The sequence below is a fragment of the Protomyctophum bolini genome (assembly GCF_963924005.1).
Source record: "Protomyctophum bolini genome assembly, chromosome: 19".
NCBI lineage: Eukaryota > Metazoa > Chordata > Actinopteri > Myctophiformes > Myctophidae > Protomyctophum > Protomyctophum bolini.
This window is the reverse complement of record NC_137880.1, coordinates 11,375,698-11,401,675: the sequence shown is the minus strand read 5'-3', so window position 1 is coordinate 11,401,675 and position 25,978 is coordinate 11,375,698. Positions and strand designations below refer to the sequence as shown.

Below are 25,978 nucleotides of genomic sequence, written 5' to 3'. Positions count from 1 at the left end.
CATGTGTGCGACACACGTTGTTTTGGGCTGAACTGTGGCAACCTCTGATTTCAGGATGAATTCCCATTTCCCTATCAGTGAAAACTAGGGGACGGTTTATCTCTTTGGCTCCCTCATATCTCTCCCTCAGATACCGCGATAGTATCACGTTAATACACTCTCGACTAGCGAGGGGGTGAAGAAGTCCTCAAAAAACACACATGCACACGCACACACACACGCGCAGCTATCTCCTTCAACCAGACGGCCTGAAAATATTCTATGAAGTTATCTTTTTTTGCATGTCTTCTTCCCAAGCAGTGGAATCCCGTGCACGGCCGCAGCAGATAAGGACAGCAGGGCTCACAGGGAGCCCGTCAGCATGCTGGCCAGCTCGTCGCATCTTGCTCTTTTTGCACAATGCAAATGTTGCCCTACTTCTCGTCTCCCTGCACACCTCCTCGTCTCCATGCTATATTATCTACACCCTCCCGTCTCCTCCTCTGCATTCTTATCGCCGCTCAGTCGTCTTAACCTCTTCTTTCTTTTTGCTTTAACTCTTTCATTGCTTTTCCCCCTGCTTTTCGCCCCCTCTCCATCAGTCCAGTCTAGACCAGTTGAAACACGGTCAGCAAGCGCTACCAGCATGCACACAAAACGTGGTAAAACATGTCGGCTGATGACGTTTCTAAGAAGGTTCCGTAAAGAAATGATTTATCATAGGACGATTTAATAGCCAGAGAAATGCGGTCGCAAGTTATACCACAGTGGGGGGCAGCCACGTTTGTTGCTCGACGCCACGGAGTCGAAACGGCGCTGATTGGCCGTAGCCGCGCTATCAGATTTTCGACAGAGGCTGACATAGAGTCACCGGACCTGAAACGCCAGAAGAACATGTTTTAATGGCCGTGGCTAGCGATTCAGTAAAGTGGAACCGTTGGTTGGTGGATGTGCCAAGGAGGGAGGTACAGCACACTGTGCAGAGTAGACCTTCCGTTATCTTTTACTATAGTCTTTCTTTCAGTCCAGTACCTGCTTTAAAAAGCTTTGTATGTACCGTATTGTTTTAGTGGGAGAACACAGCCATAACTTCAAGCTATAGCAGAAATAAATGCAGGAGAGATGTGGAACTAAACTCAATCGCACGGACACTCACATTTGCATTTGTTTTCTAGGAGCATGTATTGTGCTTTCACTGTGGATCCAATGCCGCTGCACCCTATGCATATATAGTGTTATCTATTCATTGGTGTTATATCTCATTGACTCATCCGTCCATGGCATTATCGAGTTGTTTTGTGTGTGTCTGCATGGGTGTGTAATTCATATGTTTGTATTTAGCCTGCGCTAGCTTGTCACAGTGTGGTTTCCTTGGCAGCCGGACAGGGAGACCGAGACATAGTTTAGTCTGACGCAGGGATCACACTGACCCAAACATCTGGACTTCACCCACAATGCCTTTGGATACGAGCCAAGCCTCTGGAGGACGATCAGGGAAGCTGCTTGGTGGGGAGGAAGGTTCACGCAAACATACATATTCAGAGCGTAGCGCGCACACGCACACACACACACACACGCACACACTTTTGTGGCTTTAGTTCATGGTGTGAGCGGTCAATCATGAGTGTCAATTTTCTTTTCGTGGAAAACAAACAGCACAGACACAGCAAAGAAACTGCTCATCTAAGTGAAAAAAGTGTCACTTTTGTACACTTTTTGCACCTTATATCATGATTTTACTGCATGTGCTCCCATTGGTTTCCCCCGTCCCTCCAAGCCTCCGGTCCTTTCAGGCCAACAACAACAACAAGGGAAAATAAATGGCCATCCATCACCTTGCTGCCCGTCTGGGGCCAGGAGGACCAGGGGACTGATTGAAAAACAAAGCTACCTAACGGGCTAAATAAATGACACCTGGGAGAGCAAACTCAAAGCAGACAGAGTGAGAGAACGACAGGGTGACAGAGACAGATAAGAGGGGTGAAGGAGAACGAGGCAGACCACCAACAGAAATAAGAGAGAGAGAGAGAGAGAGAGAGGACCCTATTCTGGGCAACATTGCAAACATGTCTGGGCGTCAAATACAGAATTATAGTGGAAATAGCAGCCGACAACGCCATAATGCGACTGCGTTGCGTTTGCCAGCTCGCAGATCGGCAATTTTCACAATGATTCGATGTACAAACAAAGCACAGCATACATACATACAGGCTCGAAGTGGTTAAGAGGATCTCTTGATGATGGCTTTTTTTGGCCTCCTATATAAGCCTGCAGCCCACAGTGGGAGATATAATAGTTCCATTAAACAGGGGATGCAGGCCATTAGCGTGGCTGGCCGGACCAGGGTGATAGGATTGGGTGGTGGTGGTGGTGGTGGTGGGGGTGACAACACAAATAGCATTCACACTGCACACACAAGATGGAGGGAGTGCAGAGATCAATCAGTGGGATGAGCGAGAAGCGAGAGGCCCCGGAGAGGACAAGAAAGACGGAGGAGGGGGAGGAGGAGGAAGATAGCGGTGAGAGAGAGAGAGAGAGAGAGAGAGAGAGAGAGACCTAAAGGGCAGTTTGAAGGACATCAACCTTTAGAGGCTGCACAGAAGGCAGATAGGTGGACACATGTGTGTGTGTGCACGTGTGTGTGTGTGTGTGTGTGTGTGTGTGCACGGGGCTGAATAGGCACACGCTCGCTAAGATAAAGCGCCTTTGACCTCCATCGCTGCCCCAGCAGAGCCTCGACATCCATCACGCGGCCTCTCTCTGTCCCTCTCTCTCTCTCTCTCACCCTCTATCCCTCACGTCTCTCTCTCTGACCTTCAGTTATGCACCCCGCATAACTGGGCGCTTCTGCGTGCTACGTGTTGACTAATAAAACATCCGCCATCCATTGGTCATTCTTCGGCAGCGCAGAGCAGAGAGGAGTAGGCTTAATTCATGCTTTGCTGAAAAGGTTGTGTGTTTTCAACAGACAACATAAATCAGTCCTCCTGAAAAGTCCAGCAAGCTCTCAGAGAATTGAGAATAATTTAAACTTGATCCCCAAACCCTTTACTGGGGGTTATAGAGGGCTATATAGAGAGCTTTTCCCCACAATAACAGAAAAATCACACCCCTGTGAACTGAGTGGAGCAACCACCCCCCCCCCCCCCCCCTCTCTCTCATTAGCAGGCAACAGTGCAGCACTCTCTCTCTCTCTCTCTCTCTGTTTCTAGCATAGAGCCCTGTGGGACTGTGGCGCTCAACCATATGGGGTTTCAGTGGCTAAATGGTTAAGGGCTCCACACACACACAGGGTTCCACACAGCCTTCTGGTCACACACGGGTGAGAGCGTTTGCTGTACTGGTGTGTCTGATTCATAGTGTGCACTGTGAATCCCATGGTCTTATACCTTCAGCCTCTTCCACAGTTGTGATTTATGCTCCATTCCCAAATTTCCCAGCAGCCACTTGTCCTCCTTTCATGTCTCTCCATCACTCCTGTGTCATGCGCGCGCGCGCGCGCGCGTGCGTGCGTGTGTGTGTGTGTGTGTGCAAGCGCGTGCATCCGTGTGTGTACCACATACACACAGTCACACATACAATTATACAGCATCTCTATGCCATGGCATGTTTGTGTTGGTGTAGAAATGGGTTTTATAGAGTGTAGACTGTGTGTGTGAGTGAGTGAGTGAGTGAGTGAGTGAGAGAGAAATCTGGGTATTGGGGTTGAATACGCAGCAACCCAGATCCGTCATTTGTGATGTAGTGCACCTCATGCACACACTCACACATGCACACACACACACACACACACACACACACACACACACACGTGGGACAGCGACTAGTTTCTGATATTCTCTTTTTCCCTGCTGCTATATACGTACATGCTCACAATGCATTTCAAATACTGACAATATTAACATAACACAAACAAACAAGTCTGTGTGTGTGTGTGCGTGCGTGTGTGTGTGTGTGTGTGTGTGTGTGTGTGTGTGTGTGTGTGTGTGAGTGAGAGACAGAGAGAGAGTTAGGTGGCATTTACTGGAAGTGAACCCCTTCAGTCAACCACCCCCACAACCGTCCATCTCTCATGGATGCTGGACTGTCTGTCTAACTCCTCCCCCTGTGATCTGATGGATGGCTCTGTCCTCCACCACTCTCTTGTCCACGTGCAGAACAACTGATATCATATTGCTGGCTTGGTCCATATCTGAATAAATCACATCATTTTCTGTGCCAAAGACGAGATTATCGTAATGTTTTCATTTCTAGTCATTAAGTTATACATGGCTTGGTCTGAATGACCCTCGGTTGCTAGGCGATCGAGTAAACAGGAAATAACCAGAAGTGAACAGTCAGTTTTGCCGTGTTTTTCCCAGATTGCGTTTTTTTTATCAAAAGAAGCTTTTTTTATATACATACGGACGCTTTTACTTCCCGTTTCCGGCCCGTGACATTTCCGAGTACCACTGGAAAGACCGTGGCGCTGCATGAATTAAATGATAATTTAGTCTGGCATTGAATCAAAGGCCCGCGGAAATTGACCCCGTAACCCAGCCTGTGAGAGCCAAACAGTCGGGGGTTAGTTTGAGTGCCGCTGGCTTGTGCGCTTCGCAAACCACAGCTGAAGACGAGAGAACCGTCCAATTGACTGAGTGGCGGCAGGTTCCTGCACCGCTGGCTGGCTGGCTGGCTAACCCACATGGGCAGGGAGGAGGAAGGGAATCGGGCCGCGGTGGATTTATTCTCAAGGAGGTCATTATGTGGATCAGCGCTCTCTCAGTGGATCTCTAACCTGCAGCGGAGACCATTCTGACCCGGCCTGGGCGCATTCTGCAGTGTGAGGCTTTTACACTCCACTGCTTTTTACTGCATTGGCCCGTGTTACGCACCCTGGCTCTCTCTCTCTCCTCTATGTCTCTCTCTCTCTCTCTACCCCCAGCTCACTCCCCCACCCTTAAGCTGCAACCGAGCTGATCCTTATCCACCGTCTCCAACCTATTCTTCTCCAGACTACACACAGGATGAAAGTAGAGTTGTCCCTGTCAGATCACGTGATCAGGAAATTCGGGGTAGATCACGTCAATTTTCAAATGATCGGAATCGGATCGGGAACAAAGAAACGTGATCACGACGATCATCCTAGTATCAATATTATATCCATATCGTGATATTAGACTGGATGTCGTCTGTGATTTATTATATTTACTATTGTGATAGTATAGTGTTTTATAAAAAAATACAAATATCGGGAAAATTCAGTATCGTCAGATACTCAAAATCAAATGATCGGAATCGGAAAGGGAGCAAAAAAAAAAACATCCCTAGATAAAAGCTGGGCTAAATTATACACGAGCCAATGGACACACCGTGCACGCATGGCATTGCGCACGAATATCTAAAATGCACCCTTATATTATTCATGCTACGGCAATAGCATTTGCCAGAGCCACATTACAGCAGCTGGTGGTTCTTTCTTCTTGGCGCCTCTTTTTTCTGTTCGGTTCTTTCCTAGGTGTGTGTGCTGAATTATATCCGGGTGGATGCTTAGAGGCCCTGCAGGCTGCTACTGTATGTACAGTACGTCATGGATCTCAGGTCCCTGTATGTATGTATGTATGTATGTATGCTGGGGTAATGTGGAGTCACTTACAGCTCAGACTGGAGTGGCCTGTACAACAGACTGCCTTGATTAGATCACACGCCATTATTCAATTAGCACATGTTATGTGGACACGGACGAGGAGAGGAGAGGAGGATACAAAAAAAGAAAGAAGAAGGACATAAAACAAAAACTGGCTTGTGTAGAATTCCTGGACTCCAATTAAGCACTTAAACCCCTCTATAGTTTGAAAACTAATACTTAGTTGACTGGGGTCAGCTCTGTACTTGGTTGGCTCTTTTTTCCCCTCTCTACAACTAATCTCACAGAATATGGATGCTAGGGTTGACCTTGTAGCATCCATATGCATAATGTAGCTCCAAGTGCAAATTCAGTAAGGGATGTGCTTTCATTGGGATTAACAGCATTGGTAGGCTATAGTCCTTCATTGGGATTAACAGCATTGGTAGGCTATAGTCCTTCATTGGGATTAACAGCATTGGTAGGCTATAGTCCTTCCGTTTTCCCACGCTGTCAAACATCCTTTCATTCACAAATCCAAGCATGAGCACTAGTACTAACCAATCGAATTGTACAACCAATCTGCATTCTGCAGCCGCAGCCAATCAGCGATTGGGCTCCGTTCTATCAAATACCCCGGCCGCTAACCTGCCATTCCCCAAGCAAATACCCCAAGCAACCTGCATACCCAGCTCCACCTCATTAAATCGGAGTCTAAATCACACACAAATAAACATTTTGCTCGTTTCAAATTGGTGTGATCTCTCCGTTTATTGAAGTTAAATAGCATCCATGACATTTTCAATCTTCAAACACACAATCCCTTTGCTCCAGCACTAGATGATCTTGTCAAGGCCTCAAAGGCAGTGTTTGCGCTTGTGTGCAGAACCAGGCACGGTGAGTGTATTATTGCCAAGCAAGGAGGCAGCTTGAGAAGCTTTGTGCAATGCCGTTACTGGCCCAGGGGAAATCCACCCGGCGCCACGGAGCGTGGCACTGCCTCGTTGTAGTCGCTCTCTTCTCCCCCTCACGACCTACTGTACCCACTATGCTCTCTCTCTCTCTCTCTCTCTCTCTCTCTCTGCCTTCAGCAGGAAAACCCATTTTACCTGACAGTCCCTGCCTATTATCCAGCTCCTTTTTTTTATTAGCGCTAACAAACAGATTGGGTCCTCCTCCTCCCATAGATCCAATTTCCCCCCACAAGGACTAGGGGCTTGTGGGGGGGTGGTGTTGGTGGGAGTCTGGCCTGAGTGGAACCTCTGAACGGAGAGGCCCGGGATTGTTTCAGCGGAGGGAGGATGAAAAATGACACCGCCTCATAGCTGCCTGTTCCTCTAATAATGGCCATTAACACTGCAGGGAGGGGAGATACATTGTACGCTCACGCACGCATGCACGCACTCACACTCACACTCGCACTCACACTCACACTCACACTCACACTCACACACATAAAAGTTGAACCCAAGTGAACCATGGTCCATTTTCATATTAACACTGATGATTTCACTGTGGGCGTGCTCATTTTTATTCAGTCACACACAGTGGCTGGGGACTGGGGGAGGGGGGGGGGGGGGGGGGGAGTGATAACGTTTGAGAAAGTAACGTGTCGTGTGTGTGTGTGTGTGTGTGTGTGTGTGTGTGTGTGCATACTGTAGGTAACTCACGTTCCTCCTCTTTGGGGTCCAGCTGTGTCACGCTGATGGAGAGACGGTCGACGCGCTCCTGCAGGGAGTTGACGCGGAAAGAGAACGTGTGGGCCTCGTTGAACAGCTCCCCAAACAGGTCCTCTGCATACTTGCCTACACACACGCACATGCACACACAGACACACACACAAACACACACAGTGTGATACAACGCATACGCAGAGCTGTTCACAAATACACAACATTAGCAGTTCTCTCTTTTCCCATGAGATGCGTATGACTCGTATGAGTCCATCACAGTATAGCCTCCCACCGGGAGCGTTTGTTTTCAGAGGGAGAGAGAAGGAGAAAAAAAAAAAAAAGCCTGGCCGAGCCCAGCAGGAAAAGCAAGTGGCATAGGAGTGGGAGTGAACCTTGAACTTCGCTAACCAATGAGAGTGCAGAGGGGCGTACCACTTCAAATGTGGTGACGTCAGTGTTCTCCGCTGTGTGGTGGTGGGGGGGGGGGCACATAGGTTGGTGAACCAATAGGAAGTCGGCGTCGGTTTCCAGCGCTAGTTTGATCCGCCCCTCTATGCCAAGAAAAGCACAGGGCTCTCTCAGGCTAAATCACGGTACTGACTGGATCAACTACTTACCATTATATTACCACTCACTTTGAAAACCTTGTCAAGAAGGCAAATTTGAATCCGCCCCTTTTTAGACCAGAAATTACCCCGACTGGGCTAGGCTATAAATGTTCTAAATAATTTTTGTCTGCAAGTATGTGATAATTTGTGTGAATTTGTGTGCAGAGCTTCTCACACAGTACAATGTTCAGTTACATTTAATTCTGAGAGCAGGGTCTGAAATTAACGCCAGCCAACAAGCTCCAAATGTGGGTAGATTTCTCATTTGGCGTGCACATTTCAGAAACCACCCGACACTTTGGAGGGTTACATTTGTTATGCCACATAAAATAGCTGCATTGACGGTTCAGTGCTTAGGAGAATATCAGCCTTGTTGTGGCTCATAGCACAGGCTTAATATCAGCCTTGTCAGCCTTGCACAGGCACATTGTTTTGCCTACGTTTTGTAACAGAACATCAGCCTAGATCTCATGTTCTCATCTACATACCAGTAATGTCTTTTGGTGCGTTCACACGAGCAGATGCAAAAGATACAAAGATGCGAAGATACACCGCAGATACAAAATACACAGCAGATTTGTCGCTTTGCATTTGTGTTGCTCACACGGTCGTTGACGTCAACAAGCGCGTTGGAGGGAGCAGAGTTCCACCAGAGCCATAATGGAAAGACAGCTCCGTTCACTTCAGGGAGCCAGTCCAATGGTGGCTCTTCTACATAGACTTCTATCGGCGAATAGGGCAACCGGACGTTTACGGAATGCATTGGAGTCTATGGGCTCGCGCGAGTACATGAACCACGTGACTGGGCTGTTTTCTGCCCCCTCAATGTCGTAACTCTGTCTATACTCTACAAGCGTCACTGAAGTGCCAATAGTGTCGTAAAGCACACCCTCGAGTGTAATATTGCGATTACACTAAACAGTTACCCTAAAAAAAATCCCCCCAAAAAAGCCAGATTTACCACAAATAACGACCACAAATGTCCCATGCAAACTGCTAGCCCAGCCTCTCAGACGGCTCTGCTCAGTCTCATATGCACAGCTGTTTATGATGCTCGTTTGAAGAACGGGTTGAAAAAAAAAAAAACATTTAGATTCGTCATGAAGCTACAATTGTAGCTTTGTATTTGTATTTGTATTTGCACCCAGCTCAACTTCAATTCGTAGCTTATCTATCTTTGTATCTTTTGCAGCAGCTACAAAGTCTGATTTGCGTTGTAGCTTCATGTCGCTGGCTTCCATTGAAAATAAATGGTAGACTGTATCTTTGCATCTGCCTCTCTGAACGCAGCATTAGTGTTGGAGTGTCCGTAACTTGTCTACCTCCGAATTAAATGTGATATATTTCCGATACATGCACATACACTTTTAGACATGTTTAACAGTATAACTGGGGACCATTTACGGCCATCTTTTATGGTTGACTGCCTAAGTTTAAAGATACCTTTGAACAGCCGCTGCACCGACCGCTGAGTTGCTTGTCATGAAAATCCACTTCAAAACGGTGTAATCGCTTGTTGTCGTGTTGAAAGATATTCAACAATAAGTGCCGACCACAACAACAGAACGGAGCAGGAAGCGCTCCGCTCTGTTCCACCCCTCCATTGTAATGAATAGGGACTCAAATTCCCTTAATAACACACATCACACCATCTCCATACAATGATTGTATAACTCATCATTTCCGATTGAAGAAGCACGACATTTAGTTTTACATCTAGGATAGTTTTAATGCTATTTATCTTTGGTAGAGTTTTGGATTGTTTACGATTCATGAATATACTATCACAGCTTACATGTGCAATAACAAAGACAGTGATTTAATTCATGGAACATTCTTACCAGATCTTCTTTCTAATTCAAATCGTAAATTCAATTTGATCAACAAAAAAAAAATCTAAAAACTATTGGAAGACATCTCATCAACATTTGGAGTAAAACCATGGCATGGTATCTACACAGCCTAAAACCTCTACCAAAGTGTATTTTAATAGAAAATGTGCCCCCGACTTTACAATCACCACCATAATGTCTAACTATTATGCAGATTAATTGCATACATGACACATTATGCTGTATACATTTAACATTTTAGGTTTTGGCTATATTGTTTTGGCAGGTCTAATGTTTCATCTACCAGACATTTGCCTGGCGAGCTAATTGCCTGAGTGAAAAATGGGTTGTGTATAATAAGGTGTATTCAACCTTTTTGAAAGTATTTCAAATGCATGCTTTTCAGCAGTTTCATCACTTTAGAGTAGGTCCCTGTGCCTTTGAAGTGCGGTGCGGTTATTGCGGCAGTTATAATGTCCTACTGAAAGTAGCCATCGATTTCCCCCTGCAAAGCGCGCAGAGCTGAACACACACCATTAGGTTTTGGCATTCAGTGCCGTTTGCGTAGTGTGTCCTCGACACTAACCGTTTCCCATTTACATGGGATTTATGTGCACCCACATACGTGTGTGTGTGTGTGTGTGTGTGTGTGTGTGTGTGTGTGTGTGTGTGTGTGCTTGCACGTATCCGTGGCACTGACTGAGGCTGCTGAGTTGGCGGATGACGTTGGCCAGAGAGATGTTGGTCACGCACTCCAGCTCATTCTTGATGTTTCTGGGCAGCACCGTGTGGCACAGGTGCCTGGGCTCAATGCTGCGCTTCACCAGCGGCATCTTTCTGCAGCGATACCGATAACCTGAGGAGAGGAGAGGAGAGGAGAGGCTTTATTAGTGCACCGAGCCTTTCTTCCTTGAGCCTTCTGTATCCGTCATGGTATGAAAGCCATTAGGTCAGACTGAAGAGCGACTGTAGGCAGCGAGGACAGAGGGGAAATGGCCCCCGGGGTCGTTACATTGATTGCCTTTGCTATCATTGCACCAAAATGATCACAACAGACTAGTAGAGGGGGTGGGGGTGCGTGTGCGTGTGCGTGTGTGTGTGTGTGTGTGTGTGTGTGTGCGTGTATGCAGTGGTGGGAAAAAAAGTACTCACATTCTTTACTTGAGTAAAAGTATCAATACTGCATGTAGAAATACTCAGCTAAAATTCAAATTTTACTTGAGTATTGATATCAAAATGTGCTTAAAATATCAAAAGTAGAAACCAGTAGAAAGTACTCATAATGCAGAAGGTCCCATTTCCCATCGCGGCGCATTGTGAGCTTGTAGATCGGCTATTTTCAAATGGCCGAAATCTATATAATAAATAGATTTGGGCCATTTGAAAATAGCCTGGAATATATTATAGTCCAGGCAAACTAGCGTTGAGCGTGAGAGAAATTGTAACAGATCTTTTTTTCCATCACACATCATTTCTGAGAGGTGGCTAGAACAACATACTAAATGTCCCAAGGAATCCCGGTTGCAGAAATACATTTAACCCATTCTGACCTGAGATCAGATTCATACGAGGTTTCCACTGGACACACACTGGTCTGATTAACTCATTCTGACCTGAGATCAGATTCTAAAAATGTGGTAGTGGAGTAAAAGTACAATATTTACCTCTGAGCTGTATAGTGGAGTAGATGTAAAAGTACTGATATTTGCACACCACAGGACAGGTACTAAGAAAGACTTTCTTTATTGAGAAATCTGCACACGTTTCAATCTATTTGATCTTCATCAGGTCATGCTTTGCCCCCAGCCAACACCAGTAAAGGGTGCAACAGTTAATGTATCAATCTATAAATGCAAGACTGTTAACGTAAGTACGTACGTATTTTGGGGCGGGAACCCGGCCCTGTTGGTGTTTTAAGCATTATGTTATACTTTAGCTATTGAAAAATAGCAGATCTAAAAGCTCATAGCGCGTAGCTTGTAGGTCTGCTATTTTTAACTAAAATCTTTGCTTCTCGGGTGTCCCTGAAACAACATATTTTCAGATGGGGGTCAGTGGCCAATTACATATATTTTTGGGGGTCCTTGACATGGAAATGTTTGAGAACCACTGACGGAAACATCCACCAACCCCTGACAGTTTTTCAGAAAGCTGTCAGGATCTAGAAGATATTTGTAGAATATCTTCTCAGGTCAAAATGGGTTAAAGACATTGCCTGCACGAGTGCCGATACACAGCGATCAATCAATCAAAGTGCTGTGCAGGTCAAAACAAACAGAACATCAACAGCGCCCATCAGCGCACAGACAGCGATGACGTGAAGAAGGTCAAATGATGACCGATATATGGGCCTGTCTACCTCTACCAGGGTTGGCAGCGACAGGGAAACATTAGGAGAAAACAAAACAGGCAAAAGAATCTTCAGTGTTATAGCGATATCTGCGTGATCCTTAATTAGCGGAGGGAGTTTAGTGACCAGAGGGGTACGTTCCTCCGTGCAATGATGAGAATTGTTTTTTCCCTAAATTCACAAGGGGTTGGCCTTTTGAAGACGTGTGCTAACGCTAACAGAAAGTGACAGAAATCTGACTAACGAGAATGAAAGTCAAAACAGACGCCGGGGGGAGGCGGAGGGGGGGGTAGAAGAGCGTGTCGAGAGGAGACAGACAATTATAGAGCACCAACAGCTTCTCTCCCTGCTGAGACGGACCACATCCGTTAGTCATAACACTAACGGGACTCTCCTTTGCAAAATGTTCTCCCTAATTAGAAGGAGATCAGGTGTTGAAATGGGCCGACTGATCGACGGAGCCACGGAAAGAACAGAGAGTCGGATGTTAAGCACACTCTCCGTGTAAACGTGACCAGAGGAAGGCTGATGCTTTTAAGGACGGGAACCCCTTTTTGGGGGTTTTACCTTTCAAGGCGGGAAGCCCTTTTTGGGTTATTGTTGCTATGTACAGTACATAGCAAGTATATAGCAACATCATTTGTCATTTTTGAATACATAATTATTTGCAGTTTTTTCAGAAAACTAAGATGTGTCAGGATTTAGAAGGGAGTTTTTAGAATCGGCCTCAGGTCTATCGTGACATTATTCAATGCTGGCGTCATACAGGAACAGACGTGATTGTCGATTGTGAATAAAGAAAAGAAAACGTAGGACAGAAAAGGTCCTAGGAAAGGACCCAGCTATGGAAACAACATCTAAGAAAGGACCCAGCTATGGCTGGATGGCGGTGAGAGGAGAGCTAAAGCAGGCTTTTCTGGAGGTGAGTCATCAATCTCAGAAACAACATCTAAGAAAGGACCACAAAAGGGAAGGAAAAGAGTCACGTGTGCGTCTTAAGCCTTAGTTAAAGTGCTTTGTATACGAGGTGTGCGGGCAATGTTTGACGGCACAAACCCAAACACAACCCGCAAATCCTTGCCCACACACTCATTCAAAACGAATGCACCCACATCTACTCATATAAAAACACACACATGCACTCACACTCATTTTCAGGAAATCAAAGGTAATCTTCCACTAGGAAGTGTGCAAATCAAGGCATTTGTGTGTGTGTAGGTGACGGTGTGTGCAGACAGACAGACATGCATGCACCCACATACTGAATGCAGTGAGAGAACACACACACACACACACACACACACACACACACACACACACACACACACACACACACACACACACACACACACACACACACACACACACACACACACACACACACACATTGATCAGCACATTAGTAAGGAATTGTTTTAGATCGATACGTTTTAATTATAGTAACGCCTAAAACAAATGCCTCAATGGACATACTGTCCCGAATGGAAGCACAAGCTGCATGGATGATGACAGTGTCCTAGCAGGGTGTATAAGTCTTGATATACCGTATAATGGGCAACAATCGTTAGCGTTTGTCGCTTAATAGTAAACTCTGGCCAGGCACAAGATATCATCTCGTATCAATCGTAGGCCACTGAATGGAATCGTTGTCATGGCAAAATTTGCAACATCAGCAAATATTATTTCACCGGTATAAAATTATTTAATATAACCATTATCTGAATCATCAATATGGTTTTCTTAGGATCACGATGAACCTTGTGAGGTACACCCCAATTTCTTTTATAATTCTAAATTTTATCCCACAATTTTGTAACCCATTTTTTCACCCAGTGTCAATTATCTAATGTAATCCTGGGCGCTACACTCCCTCTGTCAACCTGGGAAGAGCAACGGAATGACCTCATGCTTCCTTCAATGCGTGAGGAGTCCAAGCCACTTCACCTGACAGGGCTGGAAGTAACGCGTGGAAGGAACACGTTATTCCAACGTTATTCTTTCCCCTCTATCAGGCGCCCCGGCTGGCCAGGGGGAGGTAGTTTAGAGACCAGGATTACTGCATGTTTTTTGTTAGGGTACCTACCCTAGGGGACACGGGGAGAACATGTGAGGGTACCTACACTAGGGGACACAGGGAGAACATGTGAGGGTACGTACCCTAGGGGACACGGGGAGAACATGTGAGGGTACGTACCCTAGGGGACACGGGGAGAACATGCGAGGGTACGTACCCTAGGGGACACGGGGAGAACATGCACACTCCACACAGAAAGGCCCTTTCGCCAACCCCGCCTCGGGTATATGGGCACTGATGACGTGGAGGAGAGAACACGCCCCCAGCGCCCACAGCGTCCCCAGCGGGAATCGAACCCAAGACGTTCTAGCTGTGAGGCGACAGCACTACCGACTGTGGTCGTCATTATTTCTGTGAGGACAGCAAAAAAAATTGCTTTTTCTACGGAAAAAAGGATACAAAGGACCAAAACAAACAATCTATAAGTGGGATGGGAAAACGCAGACGCAATTGGAGAAATGTCAAGTGTTTTACATGGAGGCCTGCAGTTTTATGTTATTGTCCTTTGAATAATGAATCACAACTAGAATATAGATTCTGCTACAGAATAAAAGAACAGGACACAACAGCGAACATCTGCTGCTGTCCAGATTGTCCTCTGAACCCAGTTTACTGTGTGTGTCTTTTCACTCCCCAGGACTTATCAGGCTGTGGTCGCCTGATGTGCAATCAGGCTCCAAAGTGGCAGAATACATTCTGCAACACACACACACACACACACACACACACACACACACACACACACACACACACACACACACACACACACACACACACACACACACACACACACACACACACACACACACACACACACACACACACACACACACACACACACACACACACACACACACACACACACACACACACACACACACACACGACAGTGAGAGGCTGATAGTTCCATGTTGTGACAGAGCTCGGTCCCAGGTTCCCGCAAGAAATCTTTTATTAATTACCTCATCGTTTCCCCTCCGAGAGAATTAATGAAAGATAAAAAAAAGAGTGCAAGGCATAGTGTGCAAGATAGAGAAGGAGATATAGAGAGGGAGGAAGGGAGAGAGACAAATGGTGGTATTGGAAGTCAAGCCAAGGCCCGAAGCTAAGCAACAGCACTAGACTTGATAAACCAGTCAATATCTACAACAACAAACCTATCAATCAGCGTTGGCCCAGGCTGCATCGTTTTACATCCTTCAATATGGAGCCAACATATTCTAGTCAATGTTGCACTCTGTAACCTCAATGTGCAGTACAAGCATCTTTGTAAATCTGAATGCCAGGAATCTCTGTCAGTCTGTCATATTGAGACGGCCATTCATCCAATCGACTTCACGGAGTCTTCTAGCGGGGTTCTAGGCACCCTCATATGGGTCCTGGACTTGACCTGGCTCAGAATAAACAATACACAGGCATGTTCACAGAATGTTTGCAGAAATATGAAAATAAGACCAAAGGGGGGGCACAGTGGCGCCTGCTGTAACTTCTTTGTCGAGCTTGGGCGGCCAATCGCGGTCCTGGATTTTCGTTGGCAGCAAAAATGCCTGCACTGAGAGTCAGCCAATCACATTCTTTGTCGATTTTGGGCGGCCAATCGCGGTCCTGGTTAAGACTGCAGGTCCCGGCTGCAAGAATCTCAGAACGGCATGTCTGAATAAAAACAAATCACACGTGACCACAACACGACAGCACCCTGCAGCTTCACGACAACGAAATAACATCATAGAACAATAACATTTGTTGCTTCGATCATCAAGTCAGAATGAGTTAGTTTCTAACTCGTTTGAAAACACTTTAATAATAAAAGTAAAACGTTTGAAAACGGTGTTGTCGTTAAGCATCTCAGCCCTGAAACACAGCAGGTAAGATATGAACTGCTTCACAGCTTGTTCTTACTACTTTTATATTATTGACTCATCTTTTAACATGGAAAAACATGACGAGTGTTTCTCACATATCTGCTTGTTAGTTATAAACTAACTCTATATTCTTATTGTTTTGTATAATGTGACACGTTGTGTCTTTTTTTGCATAGCGGCCGTATTGCATTGCATAGCCCGTAGCGTATAAATGACTATCCCCTCTCGGAACCCCCTGGGTCAGATCGATCTATCGTGCCGACGCATGGAGTCTTAAAAAAATGTCAGAAACTTCACTACCATTGGGTTCTGACTTGTGGGGCTAATAAATGACTATAATGGTATAACTCGGTTGCTGTGTTTCAGGGTTGAGCTGCTTAACGCATGCGCTGGCGTCTGACAGCAGCGTCTGACAGCAGCTCCCAAACCCGATCACTTTTAAACTTTTTAGCCTTTATTTTATCTGTGGGTTTGCCACATTATAAACTCGGGAGTTTTAATTCAGCACAAAAGTTCCGTGCAATAAACGGAGTTAACAATGTGACGTTCTAGGAGCCTCACATAGCCAGCCTTCATCTGCCTGTACAATGCATGTCCACGCATGATATGATTGTATATTTGTACGTCTCTTGTTATGATGAAATGAAAATGGTGCACCCTAGTACATGTGTAATGTGTAATGCTTTGTAGGCTACTATAGGCTAATGAATTGTAGGCTATTAATGACTGAATTTGCATGAGGAGTGACACAACACAGATTTCAATTTCAGTTATTTTTGTTAGATTTGTAGCTCAGTATAGCAGAAGACAAAGTCATAATAGTCAAAGTTTAATGCAGTGGGTTTCAACCCTTTTGTATCAAGGCCCATTATGTAGTCAGCATTTGAGCCACAGACCACCATTTGATGCAATGCAGTTCTTTGTTTTATAGCTAGATCTGATCACCTTTCAATGCAATGGCAGGCAGAGATTCTTGACTTTTACACAGGCTCCATTCATGCAGCATATTGAGGTAGAATGTAAGAAGGGAGAATATGCTAAAGAGTTCATACCAAGCATATTCTAATTGTTGGTTTGTTTGTTGTTGTTGACTTCGCTGTTTTCTTCAAACATGCAGAATGGATCCTTCATTCAGAAAGGAGAGGGATGGTACTCCGTGTCTGGTAGACTCTTGGCCAGCCACAAAAGCCAAACAGGAGAGAAGGCCATGGGTTCGACCCCTGTCACCAGAGAGAGTAAGGCAGGCTGCGCTGGATGCTGTTGTGCGTCTTGGTGCGATGACACCGGCCACAATAATTATATTTACAAGCTACTATTTACATGCTACAAGTAAAAAGCACAAAGTAAAAACTACCTCAAAAGTTGTATTTTATATTCTGTTTACAAGCTAAAAAGCACTATTTCTAACTATTTTAAGTAAACCTACCTGGTTTAAAAATGTAAGTATTATTATGTTAAATGTTATAGGCATGTTATATCGTTGCTGTCAGGCAGAAATAGCTCATCAGTGGTTTTCAACCCTTTTCATATCAAGGCCCACTGTTCAATTGACATTATGAGCCATGGACCACCATTCAATTAGATCTAGCCTCTCAGACCCCAAACTAAAGAATATTTTGTCATTGGATAACATTTCGTCCACAATTCCATGCTGAAAAGTAAGTTTTGGTTTGGACATATGGTTTATTTCTGCCTGGCGGACAGAGACGATATATTCAATAGGCCTACATGCAAAATTGTTGCACTATAAAAAATATTACTGCACTGTTTTTTTTGTTGCTTTGTTTTTTTGCATTTGTAATAAAATATCACTGATATCACATGGGGTTCTTTTATGGTATACCATCACACTTGTATTTTAAGGTAGTATGTATGTTATTCATTCAAGTCAAGCATCGTTTGTAAGTAATGTTTGTATCATCTCACTCACATCAATGTTGTCTTATCTGACATGCAATGGAAACGAGTAAGCTATGTTATGTTATGCATTGTGCACCTCTTTCCATGTGGCATATGCCGCATGGCTAATTTGCATACGATGGTCCTAATTTAAATATATGTTAATTAGCCATGTGCTATCGTGGATCATGTGGTATCAATGCTCGTGGGTCTCTGTGATTGGCCAAGCGTTGATTTTCTGCCTTGCTCAAGGGCACGTCGGGACCGAGACAATTGGGCGATACCCTTGGCGCAGTCGGTATTGCTGTCGCCTCACAGCTAGAAGGTTCTGGGTTCGATTCCTGCTGTGGACGAGTCATCAGTGCCCATTCCCAAGGTGGGGTTGGCGAAAGGGCCTTTCTGTGTTCTCCCCGTGTCCCTTAGGGTAGGTACCCTCACAAAAACATGCAGAATTCCTGGTCTCTAAAACTATACCTCCCCCTGGCCAGCACCTGATGGAGGGGAAAGGAACTGGTCTGAATAATGTGTTCCTTCCACACGCTACGTCCGGCCAGGGAAATTCCCCCCTGTCAGGTGATAAGAAGCAGCTTGGACTCCTCATGCATAGAAGGAGGCATGAGGTCAGTCCGCTGCCCCCCCAGGTTGGCAGAGGAAGTGTAGCGCCCAGGATTACATTAGATAATTGGCATTGGGTGAAAATAAACTGGGTTGCGGGATAAAAATTGGGGGAAAAAAGGACTTGAAGCATGTCCTGGGAATAATACGGTATTGAGGCGTTGCACCAAATCCAGGTGGGAGACAAAATGGCTAACTCATGTTGGCCTCTCCTTGAACCACTGCTGCTGTATTGATATCTCCACTTGGAGTTCAGCACGCAGTTTAGGTGGAGATGCCAAGAGATGAGAAACCACATTTTCAAATTCCACCAGCTTTCTATGAAAAAGCTTTAGCTCTGCTGGGTTCATATTTATGGTCACTGCACTGTCACGGTTTGTTGAAATTACTAAACTGCATGCAGAAAATCGGGCTTGCTGCCCAAGGCAAGCACGGTAAGACGTTGCCATAAATTATTAATCCAATTCATAATACGTTTGGGAAACTCAAATCTCCCTGCCATAGAGTTATAATACTGTATCTCCCGACCTCACATAATACGTGACGTATTCAATGTGCAACTTCTCAGTCTATCGTTGCCGAAAAGGCAGAGCTAAAAGCTCACGACGCGGTGCAACCAGACGCGTTGTGAGCTTGTAGATTAGGCTATTTTTGGTGCGCGACACCGCCGTTCGATGATGTATACATTTCACTTTTAAAGTGACGGTACAAAATGAACAGTTCCCTCTGTCTTTTATAAAGGTACTGTATAAGGCCTATAGTAAAATGTAGTGCAAAGGGATGTCTTGGTTGGTTAAAATAAAGAGAAGATTATTCAAATATAATAAGCATATGCATATTTTGTTTCTGTGTGTGTATACACCTTATAACTGTTTATTGGCATACAAACTCTCACAACTGGCCAATAAAAATAAGGTTCTGTTTTTTCCACAAAATAATAGCATATGCTCGATAGTGGGCTCGATAAGGACCCGGCTCAATAAGCCTGCTCGATAAGGTGATCGTTATCAATAAAACCTTAACGAGCTCCATCCCTTCACTTATAACTGAATAATCGAAAAGCAAGGTTTTTTTTAATACACTACACTAGTATATGTTTACTGGAATAATTGTTCATTAATCGTCATGGAGGCAACGGTTTTCAACAAGTGTGACGTTGAGTTGAAGTCGTATCGCCCAGCCCTAACTGCACTAGTAGCCCAAAAGGCTCTGCAGTGCACTTTGTGCAACTCAACATAACCCACACCCAAGTCCAGTCCGTCTTCAGCTTAAAGGCCTATGTTGTTAAGTCGGGGATATGAGGCTATGATGTTCCACCAAGCATCCATTGAGCCATTGTCTCTCGTCCTCTTGCCCAGCAAAACAAACCGCCCACCTCCTCCTGGGACCGCCCGACAGCGTAATCTGCCCCTCTCTAATTCTCCCAAATCTCCCCGCCGAAACCGCCGTGTTCCCTGTTGCCACAATCCCCCGATCGATATGAGAGCTTAAGCTGGCAAAACCTACTGGACACTACTAGCACAACAAACACACCCACACACACACACACACAGGCCTCTGCTAAACAAAACACCTCTCAGAGGGATGGAAGGAAGAAACCAGAAGGGATGTGGAGGCCAGCAGGAGAAAAACGAATGCGGTGAAAAGAATTGTCAATGGACAAAATGTTGGACAAAAATACTAGGACTGCCTAGTATTTGCTCAGACACTAAGACGTAAAGTTCTCCATTCATTTAATGGGAATGTAATTTTTTGTGTAGGACAAAGTTTGTGAACAAACGCACACTAAAAGCTGGATATACAGTAGGAAGGGCTAGCACCCCTCAAAAAATGTGTACTGTACGCAGTAAAAGAAATACCTGTTTGTTAATGCGGTACCTAACGTTTGTTTAGTGCTGTAAACAAACATTAACAGTCCATATACTTGGCTGCTACTCTGTAAAAGGTGCTCTAAACAACAACAACAAAAAAGCCAGACGTTGGAGTCCCTCATAAAATGGTAGCCAGTTCCTCCCTGCTTGCATGGCCTTAAGAGTTGAATTGGGGTAAGTCCTTGACATACTAGCATAATGTCCACAGGGTGTATACTTGTTCATCAGGCTGCCTCACGCTAAGGAAACAGGAGATAGAGAGGCTCCTGAACTGTGTGCTACATGCCTCAGGAACCGTTGATTCCCTCGGCCACTTACTTAACCACACAAGACAGTTTTGAGCAAGCGCATCAATGCACATAACGAGACAATGCCATGGCGTTGATGGCGACACACACGACCGAGCGTACTCAGGTGCAATCTCTAAACAAAGGTCAACTGCATATAGGCAAGGACACTTAAGAAGCTGCCCACAATCTGTCCGTGCCGGTGACAACAACAGGGGCTTTAATGAGAAATCGATCGATAGGAAAGTTCACAGAGCGGAGCATTTCACAGCAATGCACAAATATGGGGTCCCGCTAAATGAGACGAGATACTTCAATGTTACACACAGGGGTGCTTTAGAAACCACTAGGCCGTTTTGTTTTTCGTTCCAAACTTTATTGATCAAGGGAAGTGTTGTGCTGCTGACCATGCATGTTCTTTGTCAGCAGCTCCGTGACTGCAATGCTGCTTGCTTCACGTTTATCATTTCATCTGCCCAAAAGTTCAGCCTCGTTGGACACACTGACAACAAGGTCCACTGCATCGATTCAGCGTCGTTGGCCCTGCTCAGGACACCTCGACAGAAAATGCTTAACCACGTCTTCAACCCTAGTCTAGATTTAGTAAACTGGACCTGGAGTTGAGTCTGTACTTGGACATTTTTTGTCGTGTCTGCACCAAATCTTTTCACCAAAAAAAGCTTGTAGATCTGCAAATTTTGCCTTATGTAGTATTAGTATCTGCTACCACTGGGCCGCAACTTAGTAATGCATACCCTGTTTTTCATTCGCTACATTTTGTTTTTCCAAATAAAACTTTCAGGGGGTTAAAAAACAATACAAGATCTGTAATTTTCAGTCAGTCAGTCAAATTGTCAAATACTATTTTTTATTTTATTTGACCCATATGTGATTTGCAAATGTTAAAGGATAATTTCAGACTAGAAGGCTTTCTTACCTTTATTTGTAGTTGTTACGTCCCCACCAAAGAGGTCCAGGTTTTATTTTGTGCAAAAGCATTATTGGCTATTTCCCCTACCCTCAATGAATTTAATTTAATTGCATTGCATTGAATGGGGCATTGGGTTGTTGTGCTAATTCGCTTAATTCCATCACTCAAAAATATAGATTTTTTGTATATATTCTCTTCATAATGTAAATAGTATCCCAAGCGGCACACTTTACCACTTATTTCGATGGAAATAAGCGAATTAGCACAAAAACCCAAACCTCATTGAGGGCTTATGGTAGGGGAAATACAAAAAGCCAATAATGCACTTTTGCACAAAATAACACCTGGACCTCTTTGGTGGGGACGTACCAACTACAAATAAAGGTAAGAAAGCCTTCTAGTCTGAAATTCTCCTTTAATAAAGAACCTGATTTTTTTAAATAAAAACCCCAGAAAACTTCTGGTGATAGTCCCTTTTCTTTCCAATGTTCCTACTAATAATTTAAGAGCTTTTCCAACTGGGAAACAAACAATGAAGCTTTTTCTTAGCATTAGTAGTCCATTTAATTTTCAGCCAATAGTCAATCAACGCTCCCAGACCCACACAGTGCAGCCGGCCAACTCCTGCTCTGTAACGGCTCATCGGGGGATGAAACCAAACAAGACGTCGTCTACAGCTTCCAGATGATCGCTCCGGGTCAGACATCTCTGACCAATCAGAGACCCTGCACAATGTCTGTTCCAGGAGCGAGGGGAATATTTAACGTATGGAAAATGTGTCTCCTCCAACACTATATTTATGTTAAATGTAAAGCTGCTGACTGAGAAACGCAACTGCTCGATCGCTTAATCGCTGATTCGCTTTCTCATCCGCTACTTTTCTCGACTTCTCATTCAGTCTCTTCACATGTCCTCCGAGGTCAAACCAAAAGATTTGACCACCACCGTAGGCCACACGCAATGCAATGGCTCCTGTACATGACATAGACGTGAAGAAATAGCCAGCACACAATACATGCCTTTTTCACATGGCTATCAGGTCGAAACGTGTCCGTTTGTCTGTCCATATGAGAGGTAAATAAACCATGTGAAAAGAACATGCATGGTGTGCTGCTGGCTACTACTTCTTCCCTTCTATTGCAATATTGAGCCCTGCACCAGAAGACTTTCATCTAATCTGGAGTGTGCAGGCTTTCCTGCTTTTGCAGATTATATTCTCTCCCGTCCACGGCACACATTGCCATCAATAATCAGGATGGAACGATCAAGCGTTGATGAGCAAGGCGTTATTATTAGCTATTACCAATCAGTGCAAGTCCACTGTCTCATTTACTCAGTGTACACAGAGGCTAGCTCCTCTCTCTCCTCTTCCCATCCTGCACACCACCACAGTCTCTCTCTCTCTCCTCTTCCCATCCTGCACACCACCACAGTCTCTCTCTCTCCTCTTCCCACCCTGCACACCACCACAGTCTCTCTCTCTCCTCTTCCCATCCTGCACACCACCACAGCCTCTCTCTCTCTCTCCTCTTCCCATCCTGCACACCACCACAGTCTCTCTCTCTCTCTCCTCTTCCCATCTTGCACACCACCACAGCCTCTCTCTCTCTCTCTCTCCTCTTCCCACCCTGCACACCACCACAGCCTCTCTCTCTCTCTCTCTCCTCTTCCCATCCTGCACACCACCACAGTCTCTCTCTCTCTCCTCTTCCCATCCTGCACACCACCACAGTCTCTCTCTCTCTCCTCTTCCCATCCTGCACACCACCACAGTCTCTCTCTCTCTCCTCTTCCCATCCTGCACACCAACACAGTCTCTCTCTCTCTCCTCTTCCCATCCTGCACACCACCACAGTCTCTCTCTCTCCTCTTCCCACCCTGCACACCACCACAGTCTCTCTCTCTCCTCTTCCCATCCTGCACACCACCACAGTCTCTCTCTCTCCTCTTCCCACCCTGCACACCACCACAGCCTCTCTCTCTCTCTCCTCTTCCCACCCTGCACACCACCACAGTCTCTCTCTCTCCTCTTCCCATCCTGCACACCACCACAGCCCCTCCGTCTATGGACCATTAATCTTGGGTGGGGCTTCCTGCTGTCACCTATCGCCATGGTAACGGCTGCAGTGGGACGATGCCATTGGCCACTTTACAATATCCCAGGAGAGATGGAGGGGGAAGGGGGTTGAGTGGATGGGTGGGGTGGGTGCCAGAGGGAAGAAACACGCAGAATGAATGAACTGGCTCTTTGGACAAGAGTGACGCGCATGAAGAACACGGAGAGACGACGCCTGGCGAACGAACGCGGTCAAAAAGAGAGCGGGGTGGAGGAGGCAGGAGCAGGAAGTGTTAACGCCGAGATCAAAAGGGCGGCTCGGCCTATTGTGAGGGACACAAAGCAGGGGGAAGGACCGTGCGTGCCTCCAGACCGCGGGGGGGGAGACCCCCGCCGGTGAGGCGGGACAATATGTCTCTTAATGAATCCTAATGGAGAGGTTAGTGGCTCAATAGCTGCCGCCGGGGGCCTCTCAGTGTGGAGCGGGTCAAGGGCCCCTTTATGCGGTGAGCACGGCGGCCCTTAATACGGCATGACCTATGACCCCACACACACTCACTCCCGCACGCACAGTCACACAGACCCACGCAGACACACACACACACACACACACATTAACTACGCGCAGGGAGCTGAGCTCAATTAGCTCTGCGAGGCAACGGCAAGGCTGCTCGTTGCAGGAATGTAATCAGGAAGGAACGGGGGGGAAAAAAGAAAGGAAATAAAAAGTCACCTCTTCCTTCAATAATGACATCCCTTGTCGTACTGTTGGTTCACTAAAGCTGCATGGGAGAGCAGATGGTTAGTGCACTGTAAAATGCTTAGTGTCCATTTAGCCCCGAAGAGTGTGTCAGATGGTTCCAACTGTACACTCCAAATGCCGTTAAATGAACAGTGGGATTCTACGGTGTAGAGGCAGTGAGCAGCAGAACATTCTCTACTGAGGGCCTAGTGGGTTCCTTGGTGTGTGGAATTGGATGGAAATGGCCCTGCGGGCGCTCTGGAACGGGGGTTCTCTCGAGTGATTTAAAATGCACGCCAGGCTACAGTTAGTCAGGCCCATTTTTCTCACCGGACCACCAGGAGTCAGTCACACCCTCACACACACACAGGGGGACACAGACTAAGATTTGCCGTAGTAGTTTCGTCAAGGGCACATGGGTGTATATAAATAGTAGCTCCACACACTACAGCAGAACAAAGCACCGTCCCAGCCCTCCAGGAACCTCTTGCCTGCACGCAAATCATATTTTTTGGTTGAGTATACACCTGTCAAATGTGGAAGATGTTTACATCTTAAAGATGGATCAAGTACTATGATTTTAAAAGTAAAAAGTGTACAGAAAGTGTTAAAATGCTGTTTTCATGTGGCCACACTTCACCAGTTCATTAAGTATCGCTTGTTTTCACCGTAGCACCACCCACCTGAACTTAAGCCCCAACGCCCACAGCATGATAATAGGGTAGGGGTTAGGGTAATGATGTCACTGAAGTGGTGTATTTCGATTGGGCCTTTTGACTCGAAGGCTTTCAAGCTTTCAGGAAGAAACCAAAAATACACAGGGAAGACATATTCTACTCTATTAGAGTAATGTTAACTCCATAGACCCGTACAAAACAGAAAAGGTACAACAATCACGACACTCCATCTGTATTCCGTAATGATCCTTCGCATCAGGTCAAGTCAAAGTTTCTTTAGTAATACCCAAGGGTGAATTTATTGTGCAAGACGACGGGAGATTCAGCGGTTCACAAGACAAGACATCACAGCAATACTGATTCAATAGACATCAACACAAATAGGCCTCCTGCGAAAACAAGTATCATCAAAGTCTGATCCTAAGGAGATCATGACAAAGTGCGTCTACACACACACGCACGCGCTAAAGAGCCTTCCGCCCACAAACATGCATTACTCACCAAAGCTGAGATTGATGCATCGTTTTTTTTAGTTTTTTCTCTTTTTCTAACCCGAGCTATAAACAGCAGCCAACATAAAGACACAGACGTGACCAATCGGGGTGGGCGGCGGAATGCCGGCAGCCAATGGCAGAGGGAGCAGAGATCAAACTGGTGAAAACAGTCCCAGCAGCTGGTTTAGATCAGCGATATACAGCTACTCAAGTGGAGAAGAAAATGAAGAAAAAAATATCTTTGTGGCATTGTGGGACTAAGCGCATCAAGGGGGAGCGTTGTTTCTTTTGGCTTAGTGTAATATAAAGGGTTTTCTTTCTCTCTTTTCTTTGTCTCTCTGGGGAGTCAAGTGGGGGAAAAAAAACGTCATTAGGTGCCGTCTTTATAACTTAGTTGTGAATGTCATTTTTCCATTACATGTT

General features: G+C 45.6%; 1 protein-coding gene across 1 annotated transcript in view; it reads right to left on the bottom strand.

Moving 5' to 3' along the window:
* wasf1 (WASP family member 1) overlaps nt 1-25,978 on the bottom strand; it is an 89,904-nt gene that overhangs the window by 38,425 nt on the left and 25,501 nt on the right. Inside the window, 2 exon segments of the mRNA XM_080791125.1 lie at nt 7,255-7,389; nt 10,398-10,553. Coding sequence (XP_080647251.1) covers nt 7,255-7,389; nt 10,398-10,530 — 268 coding nt within the window. The 5' untranslated portion in view covers nt 10,531-10,553.